This window comes from Callionymus lyra, chromosome 6 (genome assembly GCF_982586985.1).
Source record: "Callionymus lyra chromosome 6, fCalLyr1.hap1.1, whole genome shotgun sequence".
Taxonomy (NCBI): domain Eukaryota; kingdom Metazoa; phylum Chordata; class Actinopteri; order Syngnathiformes; family Callionymidae; genus Callionymus; species Callionymus lyra.
In genome coordinates, this window is record NC_141823.1 from 7,178,895 (window position 1) to 7,191,673 (window position 12,779).

At 35.1% G+C, this 12,779-nt stretch overlaps 2 protein-coding genes across 2 annotated transcripts in view; both read left to right on the plus strand.

Annotated features, from left to right (window-relative positions):
• Positions 1 to 2,905, plus strand: part of LOC148076284 (ras-specific guanine nucleotide-releasing factor 1-like) — a 36,106-nt gene extending 33,201 nt beyond the window's left edge. The window contains exons 26-27 of the mRNA XM_087793327.1: positions 360 to 428; positions 1,765 to 2,905. Of these exons, the coding sequence (XP_087649453.1) occupies positions 360 to 428; positions 1,765 to 1,857 (162 nt within the window). The 3' untranslated portion in view covers positions 1,858 to 2,905. The remainder of the gene's footprint in view (positions 1 to 359; positions 429 to 1,764) is intronic.
• Positions 2,906 to 4,528: 1,623 nt separating this feature from the next.
• wdr76 (WD repeat domain 76) lies at positions 4,529 to 11,880 on the plus strand. Its single transcript, XM_087793315.1, has 14 exons — positions 4,529 to 4,634; positions 4,725 to 4,835; positions 5,853 to 5,939; positions 6,010 to 6,102; positions 6,271 to 6,329; positions 6,773 to 6,881; positions 6,936 to 7,040; positions 7,867 to 8,058; positions 8,912 to 9,070; positions 9,138 to 9,253; positions 9,988 to 10,086; positions 10,160 to 10,312; positions 10,383 to 10,436; positions 11,502 to 11,880. The coding sequence occupies exons 1-14, from the start codon at positions 4,596 to 4,598 to the stop codon at positions 11,755 to 11,757; spliced, it is 1,632 nt and encodes a 543-aa protein (XP_087649441.1). The 5' UTR covers positions 4,529 to 4,595; the 3' UTR covers positions 11,758 to 11,880.
• The last annotated feature ends 899 nt before the right edge of the window (positions 11,881 to 12,779 follow it).

Sequence of the window (12,779 nt, forward strand, 5' to 3'; positions counted from 1 at the left end):
GGAAATGGCTTGACAAAATAAAAGCTTGACAAGTCATCTTTTGGGTCCATGGACTTGGTCCAAATCAAAGTAGATTCATGTTAAATGTTGATAACTTGACCTGTAAATATGTCAGTGTCTAATATAAGACAAGTATTGTCAAAAATTCAACCAGATTCATACTTCCTGTCATGTCTGTCATGAAGTTGGTATTTATAATCTTTTGAATTCGAATCTTGACAATTACCCACAAAGACGAAGACTTTTTCAACATGGTCTTGAGATTTATGTAGTATTGTAAAGGAAGACATTTTTGTAGGAGCTAATACGGGTTAAAAGAAGAATGTTTTCATGGTTTATTTATTTTTTTGTTTCTCCAGATTTCTCACATCATCAGAGAGATCCGACAGTTCCAGCAGACGGCCTATAAGATTGACCTGCAACCAAAGGTGAGACTCAGTCTTGGTTCAATCAAATGGTTAAACTTGTTTTTTTAAATCATTACTTGTTCAACTATAACGTGTTGAAGCAGCTCCTCGTATCACTTTTGATTTATTTAAAAAAATACTTGTGTCACGACTGGTTTCATTTTCAAACAGGAATCTCTAGATATTATTTTAATGATGTTCTTCATTATGTAACTTTACCCGCAGAGTCCGAGTGTCATGTGACCAGAAAACTGCTTTTCAGCAGAGACTTGTTTATACGACTGAAGCACACGATACAGAGGCAACGACACGATATACAGTAATACTGTAGTAACAAGGATATATGTGTTGTACTGTCGAGTACTTGACTCTGGTGTTGTAGTATTTACAGACCACATGACTCTTGACGAAGTAGTAACTGCTTTCATTTGTTTTCAAACCAAAATATGTCCAAACATTAGCTTTAAAAGTTGCTGGACTCACTGTATCCTCTCGTCCTCAGTCATCGTCGGGATCTTGTTGGATTTCATTGTTCCTTCAGCTGAAAAAAACATAATGACTGCTGCCATCTAGAGGCCGGAAGACACAAAAATAAAAAAATATAAACCAAAAAAACTGTAAATATATGTGCATGTTAAAAAAAAGAAATTGAATTATTTTATCTTACACACACTTTATTGAACTGGGATAGTAATAAAACGTGTTTTTAAAGCCAAAAATAAATGAACAATATATATTTTTAATTGATACAGTTCTGTAGAATATTTCGTTTCAGTATCGTGAAAATAAAAATGGAATATTTAAGTCTATGAATATTTTCATTCACACCTAATAGTAATAATAGTAATTTAGTATGTATGTGTATATATTAGATACATTTTGGCAGAAGGTTGTGTCAGGGGGCGGGGCCATTGGGGGCGTCATCCATCAAATTTTGACATAAGGGTGTGTAGTACATCTCTCTTAGTAATGTAGTATGTAGGTGTATATATTAGGTAATTGTGTTGATATCTGCTCAGTATATGCATATATTATATAATATAACATAATAATATAATTAAGATTAGATGTAGTTTAGTTATATTTTAATTTTAAGTTTTAAGTTTAAGTTTTAAGTATATGTCTGTATAGATATTTATTTTATGTATAAATCTACTATTCTGAATGCTCATTATTCATTTACGAGGATATCTGTGTATAAATATTTAGCAATACGACAAACTAAAGTCTCTAGTTAAAAAGGATCAGAACATTTAAAAAAAAAAAAAAAGGATTTCAACTTCTTTCTACTCTTTCTTTGAACTACAGTGTTTTGCAATGTTTGTGTATTCATTCTTTTGTGTGTACTTGTGTGTAGGTGGCCAGGTATCTGCTGGACGACAGCATGGCTCTGGACGAGGAGAGTCTGTACGAAGCCTCTCTGAGAATTGAACCCAAAACCTCCTCCTGAAGAGAAAGACGAGCAGCTCAATAAGTGAATGTACATAAACCTTCATTAGTATTAGACACAGTAGGCGTTTGAGTCGTGCTTCACAACGTTGTGTAAAGTTGTTATTAACTCTAGAAGAAAAGATTTATAGTCACAAAAGATTTGTTATGGAGATATTTTCCAAAGAAGAGTTTATAGACATGGAGTCATATCAAGCCCCAGAACTAAGAGTTGCCTTCAGATGATAAAGTGTGTGTCGTTGTGTAAGTGAAAATAAATGTATATATAACTCGCAGGCCAAAGTCCACACGCGTGAACCTGCTGCTATCAACCATTGAAGAGAGTTTGAATCTTTTTATTCCACAGGCTCTGCTTGTGAAGCGAGTGATGAGCAGACGAGGACGAGTGTTTTTCCTTCGTGAAGAAAATGAGGATTTATTTCAGTAGATTCTGAAGAAAACAACAAATTTGATCTCACTCTAGCGTGACAGCCGTATATTACTTATTAATAGTTTATTAAATCAGTGTTATTCAGAATAATCAATGGTTGAATTTAACATTTTCAACGTTGAAACTTTTTTTTTATAGATATAATTGAATGTTGGTATAAAAGTGCAAATATACATTATTTAATTTGGAATTAAAATATCAAACTCTTTGACTAAAGGAATCTTTTATTTTGAAAATATCTTTATTATTTATTCAATCGTTTAAACAACAACAACAACAACTTTTAATATACAAATTATTTTGTGCAATAATAAAATTGAAAAAATAAAATATTTTTAAAACAAGTACATTTTTTCAACACATACAGTCTGGTATTCTCATCCGCATGATTACTATTTTTATTATTATAGCAAGATTTTTTTTAATTTAATTTAAAAGACTACAAATTCAAGAATATTGCATGTATTACATTTAATCTTGAATTATTAGAACTTGAATATTAACTATATTTAAAAAATCCCTCATTTATATTTTTATTCTTTAATATTGCAATATTTTACCATTCATTTAGGGGGGGTTGGACTTTTATAATTGAAAACAAAATCGAATTATTAAGTTAGACATTTAAAAAAAAGTTTACTTTAAAAAACCAACAACATTTTAATAAAACAACTCAGAGTTTCAACATTTAAAATGTAAAATTGAACCGTTAACCGAGGATCTAGTGACTTTACATTATGACCAGGACAAGCATGAAGTCGTGTTGAAGAGTAAAATAAACGCAGATCAAATCAATGATCAAACGCATCTATTTGTAATACTGGGCAGATGTGATGCTGCCGGAGGTTCCCCTGGTGGGCGACTGGTGTAAATACAGTGTATGTAGCACGAGGACGATGGAGAGAGAGTTTGAAATCCTTGTTGACCTTCAGAGTGAAGCTCGTGTTTATGTTTAAGTTTGTGTTTCCAGAGCAACATCTGGTCGAACCTGGACGATGATCTCACTCTATAGAAACTTCTTCTCATCCCCGACCTTGACAATATCCACACTAGTACTTGTATTTCAACGACCTGAGTAGTATTTCCAGTTTTGTACACGTCTTTCCTGATTACCTCTTGTTAATAAATCTATCTTTCTCAGGGGAGAAGTGTTTTTCCGTCGTCCATGTGTTCATTTATCACCTCCGAATATTCCATTTACGGTTTTAATTTGTTAAAACTTTGATAGAACATCAAACCCTGCGTTTAAAAATTACATTTAATTTTGAAAATGTTTTTTTTTCACTCATGCATTCTTTGAAATTCAACAATTTAATGTAGAATTGATTTAATTACGTTATTTATAAAGAAATAAATGATTAATTTAAGTTTTCAAAATTATAATTGACTATTCAAATATTTAATATATTAACCATTATTTATTTTTATTTTAGGGAATAATTTAAATGTATAGGGGATAATGTTAAATTCATAATAATACATGAGATTAAACACATTTATATATTTTTTTAGATAAATGATTATTTTCAGACATAGAGTTTGATATTCTATCATTAAAACATACATTCATCAAATTCAATATATATTTATATACATTTTATTCGTAGCCTTTTAAATTCAGTAGCCTTAAAATACATATATTTTCAATTAAAGCGCTGTTTTAATTGAAAATATATATTTAATTGCAGACACTTTTTTTGAATGGAAGCAACTATTGTTTTACTAAAGGCATTTTAAATTAATTGTATAATAAAGAAACAAATCTTATATTTTTATCCAATATCTTGACACTTGACTACATATTTTGTGTTGTGTTTGCAAGATAAAAACTCGTAGACAACTTCAGGCTTTGAAAATGAGCTCGTGAAACTTTTTTCTTTCTACAAACAACGATTTATTTAATGTAAAGTTTGATTTAAAACCCATTGAGTGAACTTAAGTGTAGGACTAGCTCTGAGATAAAGATAAATATCGAGTTAATAATTTTAACTTTTATAATAATCAAAAGTTCATGAAAACCTTATAAATCTAAAATTAAACAATAATGAACCATGCGATCTTGTGACAAGCCACCAGTCATGGGACGGGTCTGATTGGCTGCTGCGGGCGGAAGTGTTTTTACATCCACCAATGAGAATCGAGTATTCTGTTTCACAACACGAAGGAGGCGGAGCCAGTTACAAAACTTCACAGGCTGGTGGCGGCAAATTCGCTCGCGTGACGTCACAAGAGAATCACCCGCTGCTGGTCGAAGGTTCGATTTTCTCCCTAAAAAAAAACACCAAAAGTCTGCGAGTTTCATCGTCGCCATGACGAGTCGACGGTCGAAACGCGTCGCTGCTGCGAAGGTAAAGTTGTTTTTGTTCGTTAACGACGCCGAATAACAAGAGTCAACGTGAGAAAAAGTCCATTTAGTTTGTTGTTTGTTGTCTGAACAGGAAGAGACTCCAGTGCAGCAGCTGCAAAACACCAGTAAAAGAATAGTTTTGGCTCCAAAACAACTGATTTATTCTCCGGAACAAGTCAAAGAAGAGAAACCGCGAGGACAGGTGATCAATAATGTGTTATTTATGTAGAAATGAGACGATAAAACAAGGTTTTCATGGACATGTGTTCAGTTTAATGCACTTTATTTGATATTACATGTATTTAAAGCAACTTCAAACTCTCTATTAGAAGCACAATGTTGAAAAGAGTTGAAAAATAACTTTAAAAGTTTGGACATTCTGACGTCATCAATACTTTCTGAAGGTTCTTCGAGAAGAACTTGTTTAAATTTTACCCTGTTTTCCCCCGCACGTTATTATAGGTTGATGATTCAATCGTTTTTTTTATTGAATATAAAAAAGATTAATTCCAACTTCTCCTCATTTAAAATTCATTCAGTTTCATGAGAGGAGTTCGAAGCATTCGAATGTCACGAGACGACAATCGTTTCTTCATGGTAGTCATCACTGTTGCGTGGTTCTACTTCATATTGGTGCTCCGCCCAATACCCCCCCCCCCCCCCCCCCCGAGTTATCTTCATAATCTCAGGTTCTACGAATTGGTGCAAATAATCTCCCAAACAATTTCCCAAAGGAGACCTCCTGTAATAAAGTTTTACCTTACCTTACCTTAAATTCGCTATTGGTTTAAACCCAAGGCGAAGCCCGACTGCTCCTGGGCAACGAGGTTAGAGGGCTTCGCACCAATTCGTAGAACCTGAGATTATGAAGATAACTCAGGGGTTCTACTTCATATTGGTGCTCCGCCCTCTAACCGCTTCGCTATTGGTTTAAACCCAAGGCGAAGCCCGACGGGATAAACCAATAGCGAAGCAGTTAGAGGGCTTCGCACCAATTCGTAGAACCTGAGATTATGAAGATAACTTGGGGGTTTTCTGGACCTTCTTGTCTTCATTTCCAAGTCAATTGTGTTGACGATTATTAAGAAAAATAATATAGTTGTTGGGATGTTGAGGCAGAAGATAAAAGTGACGAATGAAAAACAGTCTTAATGAAAATCTAAGAATTAACAAAGAAAAAAATAATGTTTTTCTTAACTGTTGATTTATTTTGTCGAAGAGAGTAAATGGAGACGATTCAAACCAGAATGAAATGATCCCTGAAGAAGAAGAAGAAGAAGAAGATGATGAAAAGAGCAACTCGTCGGTGAGTTGTAGTTGAAACTTTGTCTAATAATATACGCCAAATCTAATATAATGTATATTTAATCTGACAGGTGGAAAACAAGGGACTGTCCGAGTACGAGCTGGAGCGTCTGGAGAACATCAGACAGAACCAGGTCTTTCTTTCGTCCATCAACCTGTTTCAGGTCAGTTTTTATCTTCGTGGGAACTTTTTTCTCACTGAAATGCATTGTGGGGGATGTAGTTTATATCATGAATGTGTCACACTCCTTGACTTTGACACATGGTTAGGATGTTCAATAGTGTGTGAGTAGTTTGTGTGTCTCCATGTTAAATGTTTGTGTTTCTTGCAGGTCTCAGAAGAACTTAAACAGACAACAAAAGCTAAACCATCGAAGAGAGGCCTCGTGAGGTGAAGTGTTTTTGTGTTTTTCAGTTTGTGCAGAATGAAAATCAAATAAATACAATAATTCATATGATGTTGGGTCTATATATAAATAAACTATATAAATATATAAATAAATAAAAGCATTCATAGTATTTTGTGGAGAAAAAAAAAATCTGAAAATAATAATATATATATATAATACATTTTTCAAAAATACGCTTCAGAATACACTAGGATAGATTTTTTTTGAATTTTTTTCCTTTATTTGTCCCAGAATGGGAGTTTTTTGTTTTACAGCAGAACCAGGTGATAAGAAAAAATACAATACGAAAAAGCATACAAAAAAAAAACGAAAATGTAATCAAATACTCAAATAACATACAATATAAGTATATGTGGAAGTTATTGCGAGGTTGTGACCTTGACCTAAGCCTTGAGAATGAACATGTATGTTCTCGACTCTGAAGGTCGGCGCCTGTCGTGGTCTCTGATGGTCCTCCTCGAAAGTCTCTGCGCCTGCAGAAGAAAGAAGCAGAAGTTCTGACTCTTCCTCCGCCTCCCAGCACAGACGATCAGGTACTGACGCTGTGGCTCGGTTCTGATCCGAGTCTCACTCTGTGGTTTCTGTAGCCGATGTTCTCGGAGAAGAAACCTGCAGGTCCTCTCGTCATGGACGCCGTCAACATGGAGGAGGGCAGCAGACTTCCACCTGAACTGCTGGAGCTCTGCTCACAGGTAACTTCACTCTGGTTTAACTGTAGGTGAAAGAAAAAATACTATGAAATCTGTTTTTTCATGATACTGTAGCGATATTCAACAGCACTCTGATGATCTTTGGACATTCATCTATTTTTTTGGCTTAATATTTATTTTTATCATAGTTAGTTTATGGTTTCAATTTGAATAAAGTGTGTTGAAAATAAAACAATTTGATATTATAAAATTATATATTATTATTTAATTTTTTTTTCCTTTTAAAACGTATTGAATGTTATGGCCTATATTTCTATGAAATATGTATACAATAAAAACATTTGATTATATTGTATTTTATTTACAATTAACATGCAAAATATATATATATATATATATTTTTAAAACGTATTTTATTTTTTTAAAGTATTTTATTTTTTAATCATAGATATTTTATGGCTTATAGATAAGATATAAGATATTTCAACTGTATATAAAATCTATATATATATTTTTAAATATACAGTTAGCAAATATTTTCAGCGTTTTTTGCTGTCCATTTTTGTGTTGCATTTAAACTTGTTATAGACGTAACAATAATATGGTGATGACTGAGGACGAGAGGATACAGTGACTCCAGCAGCTTTTAAAGCTGATGTTTGGACATATTTTGGTTTGAAAATGAAATGAAAGCAGTTACGACTTCATCAAGAGTCATGTGGTCTGTAAATACTACAACACCAGAGTCAAGTACTTGACAATACTACACATATATACTTGTTACTAGAGTATTACGATACATCGTATTGTTGACCCTGTATCGTCACCAGACTCTTGAAACACTTACACGTGTGTTTTCTTCTGACAGCAGATGAAGGAGGAGAAGCAGGATCTGGACCTCCAGACCTACTCCTCTGCTCTGAAGACCATGACCCTCACAGAGAACCGTGTGGCTAAAGTGGTGACGGACAGAATCTTCTCTGTGGCGGTTCATCCCGGCAGCAGCAGCCCCCTGGTGGCTGCAGGAGACAAGGCGGGGAGAGTCGGACTCTGGAACATGGTGAGACTTCAAGTCCTTCTCGATGCTTTTAGAACTTTTTTTTCTCATTAATTCCATTGTTTGATCATTTCGTCGGGTCTCAAAACTAGGGTTGAACGATTTTGGGGGAAAATTGGTTGAATTTAAGGCAATATTGCGATTTAGTATTTGTTTTTTATTTGTTGGGTAATGATGTACAAGTTATTATTTATTATTGGCAAGAAAACATTTGACAGAATCAACATAACTTTGAATAATTTCATGAGTTGTTTAATTGAAATCTCTTGATTTAACTTTTGAAATTAAAAAACCCGCACAACACACAATGGACATCAGATAACTATAAATATCACACATATAGAGCTAAAATCTAAATACACCAATGCAATATAAAAACATATTTTTTTCGAACTTTTTAAAACAAGCAAAAATGAAACAATCTGTCAACGGCTCGGTTCTTTCTGGCGCCACCTAGTGTAGAGACTGTGTAAGTATTTTTGTTCCCCTTTTTTTTAATCGACAAAAATGCGATTTGAAAATTCAATATAATTCAAAATCAATACGTCAAATTGAAAAAAAAAGTTGATCCTTACAGAATTAAAACAAGACTTTAACTTTCATATTCATGAACATGATTCATTAATAAATCTGAAACTCTTAAACTCAAAGTGTTTATTCTTGCTTCAGATAAGTGGCCAAGTGTGTACTTTTATGTACTTTTATGTTGTGTTGTTAGTGACGTCGTACAAAAATAATGTATTAAAGGTAAAAAAAAGAAAAATAAATTGTATTCATTGCAGTGAAATAATAACGTGACAGAGGTGAACATGTTGTGTGATGATATAAAAATACGGGGCGCACATTCGTTCCTCAGGAAGCCGAGTGGGGCGACGACGGCGTCCTGCTCTTCCACCCTCACACCCGCCCGGTCCCCTGCATGGCGTTCTCCCGAACAAACCCCGCCCACCTGCTGAGCCTGAGCTACGACGGATCTCTGCGCTGCATGGACGTCCACAAGTCCGTTTTCGACGACGTGAGACCGAACACGACGGCCATCTTGTCTTAACACGGCGTCTTTCTAACCCGAGGACACGTTGCAGGTCTACGGCGTCGACAACGGTCTGAACACCTTCGACTTCCTGTCACATGACTGCTCCACGCTGTTGGTCGGGACCTGGTATGGAGACGTGTCCATCGTGGACCGACGCACTCCCGGGTATGTTTTAACCTAAAGAGATTTTCTTCCAGTGTGGTTTTGGGTCTGAGCGTCATCAGCTCTTATTTTGAAAATCCCCACATTGAAGTAGTTTTTTTAAATTAAAATTAAAATGTATTTTTAGACTGAAAGAGAATTTTTTTTTTTAAATAGCAATTATTAATATTTTTTATAAATTATCTAGATTAGATAATAGATTTGTTTGTCTATTATTTTTTTTAAAAACAACTTAATTTTATTTTTATTGAAAGGGCCACATTAAATACTGTTATGAGGGGCCGTAGAGCAAAAAAAGTTAAAATCCTAAATAATATAATAAACTATAAGAAACAAAAAACATCTACATTTAGAAAAGTAAGTTATTTAAAAAAAATAAATTAAGCTAATTAGGTTAAATATTATTATTATTATTATTTATTTATATTTTATATCATTATATGTCAACTTTAATCTGATTTCAAAGCACTTTTAAAATATATATTTTCTCTAATATTCACTTTTTGGTGGGGAACTACAAAACCCTATAGTTATATAAATATATATATATAGAGTTAAACTAGAATTGAATAACAAAAATAAACAACATATTTTTTAGTTAATGCCACATTAATGCGGTCAGAGGTCGACATAGTAAAACAACCGACATCATCATTTTTATTCATTTAAAAATGTTAGTTTTCAAATCATATTTCGATGAGACTCGGACCGTCTGACACAGAAACTCATCTCTTCAGAAACACTCACGAGTCTCTTCACTACATCGACCCCAAACGTCTTCGCTGCGTGAACGTCCACCCGGTCCAGAACCAGTACTTCGTCGTGTCCGGGAGCAGGTTTGTGCGGCTCGACTGTAACAGGTGTCGTCGTTGTGCGACTGTTGTGACTATTGTGAGCTTGTTCCGTCAGCACGGTGAGCGTCTACGACTGCAGGAGTCTGAAGAAGAAGACGAGTGAGCCGGTGTCCCAGCTCTCCGGGCACTCGCGCAGCATTTCCAGCGCTTACTTCTCGCCGCACACGGGGAACCGTGTGGTCACCACGAGCTTGGACGACTCCATCAGGTGGGAGTGAAGGACTTGAAGGATTCAATGGAAGAGAAGAGCTCATCATTTTTTTAAAATATTTTTTCAGGATTTTCGACACGTCGTCGCTCACCACGGAAGTGCCTTTACTGAAGTCCATCAGGTAGGTCGAACTTGAAGCTGTGATTGGTAGATGAGCGTAGGATGCTAACGCCTGATTGGTCGAACCCGAGTCTGGATCACCAATTAGTACTTAATGGAGATGTGTGTTTGTAACAATCTGGCGCTAATATTCGTATCACAATACAGGGTCAACAATACGATATATATTGATACTAGTAGTAGTAACAAGCCTATATTACAAGTAGTATTGTCGAGTACTTGACTCTGGTGTTGTAGTATTTACAGACCACATGACTCTTGACGAAGACGTCAATGATTTCATTTGTTTTCAAACCAAAATATGTCCAAACATCAGCTTTTAAAGCTGCTGGAGTCACTGTATCCTCTTGTCCTCAGTCATCCCAGGGATTGCATTGTTCCTTTAGCTGAGGACGTAATGCAACACAAAAATGAATAAAAGCTTTGAATATTTACATGATAATTGTACACCAAATTATTACATTTCATACACAATTTATAGAAAAACATGAAATAACTATGATAAAAAAAAATATATATATTATCTAAAAGCATTTGAAAATGCGTATACAGTGATTCGGTATTGATTTGGTATCATGGAAAAACAAGTGAAATATTTACTCTAGGTGTATCAATATTTTTCCATACGTCTAAACATCAGCTTTAAAATCTGCTGGAGTCGACTGCATCCTCTCGTCCTCAGTCATCACTGGGTTCTCGCGGGATTTCTTTGTTCATTCAGCTGCGGAGGATGTAACGACTGCTGCCATCTAGTGGTCAGAGCTTAAATTGCAACAGAAAAATGAACAAACGCTGTAAATGTTTTCATGCTAATTGTAAATAAAACACTTTTATTTTATACACATTTATTGAACTAAGAACCATAAATGAACTACGATATAAAAATAATAATCAAGAGGCAGAACAACTGATGCAGTGCTGTTGAGTATGATCGGTATCAAAAAATAAAAATGTATCAATATTTTCTTACGCTCCTGCTACGTTACTGAAGCTACTTTTAGATGTAGTTTTACAAACATCCACGATCACCAAACTCACGACCTTTCACGCCCGCTCTCGCCCGCAGACGCATGACGAACACGGGCCGCTGGATCTCAAAACTGTCGGCCGTCTGGGATCCCAAGCGCGACGATAGCTTCGTCCTCGGCAGCCTGAGGAGGCCCCGGGAGGTGGAGGTCTTCCACGAGAGCGGGCGTCGCCTGCACTCGTTCACCGACGCCGACCACCTCGGCACCGTGCTCTCCGTCTGCGCCTTTCACCCCCACAGGAACGTGCTGGTGGGCGGGAACTCTTCCGGGCGCTTGCACGTCTTCTCGGAGTGAGATCAAGACACTTGTATTTTCACAAACATTCCCAAGTTCAACACCAGGTTCTTCAAAATTAGATTTTAGTTCATGTTTGTCCACGTTTTTATGCTCGTCGTTTATAATAAATAATTGTTGTAGTTTCCGTTTTGTCCTGAGGGGGTCAGTGTTGCCACACAGAAGGTAAATTACAATGTTGTGTATTAAGTTAACGAAGAGATAATGTTTCAGGAACTCAAATGAGAACCTGAACAAGTTAATATTGCGCGTTGTTTATTGAAATCCGTACTTAAAGTGGATTCTGAAGTGAAATCGGTTCTTATTTGAAATGGGTTCAAAAGTGAGACCAGGTTCTGAATAGAAACTGAGTTATAAATTGCTGAAATACATTAAAAGTAATACTTTATCTCCTAAAATGCCATATGTTCTTATATCAGTGACATCAGAATATTGAATTTAACATTTTAAACATTAAATAAAATTAAAATACACATGTTTTTTGAAATGCAAACCATATAATAACTATGATACAAAATAAAACATGATCTAAAAGCATGAAAAAAAAAGAAGTTATACAGTGCTGGTGAATATTGATTCGCTATTGTGAAAACAAAATAGCGATATTTAAGTGTATCGATATTTTCTTATATCCCTCGCTGTAGTTATGAGTTGCCAAAATGGTAGAGTGCCATCTAGTGGTCGCGAACATTTTAAATATTGAAACTTTTTTATTGAAATGTTTTTGTGGAACTCATTTTTGGAACAATTTAATTAAAGAAAACGTCTATTTAAAGGTTGAATCATAGAAATTATTATTGAAATAAAGATGTCCAACTATATCGGTAAAACATAACTAAACAAATCCGGCCTTTTAGTAAAGAAATTTCAGAATTTCATTATTCGAAAAAGCAAATGCTTATATCCTCCCTCACTCCTCTCCTTATCCATCTGTCTACCCCCCCATCCTTCCTCCCAGCCGGTCAAAGCGGCAGACCGTCAACAATGAGTCTGGTTCCGCTCGAGGTTTCTGCCTTCTAAAA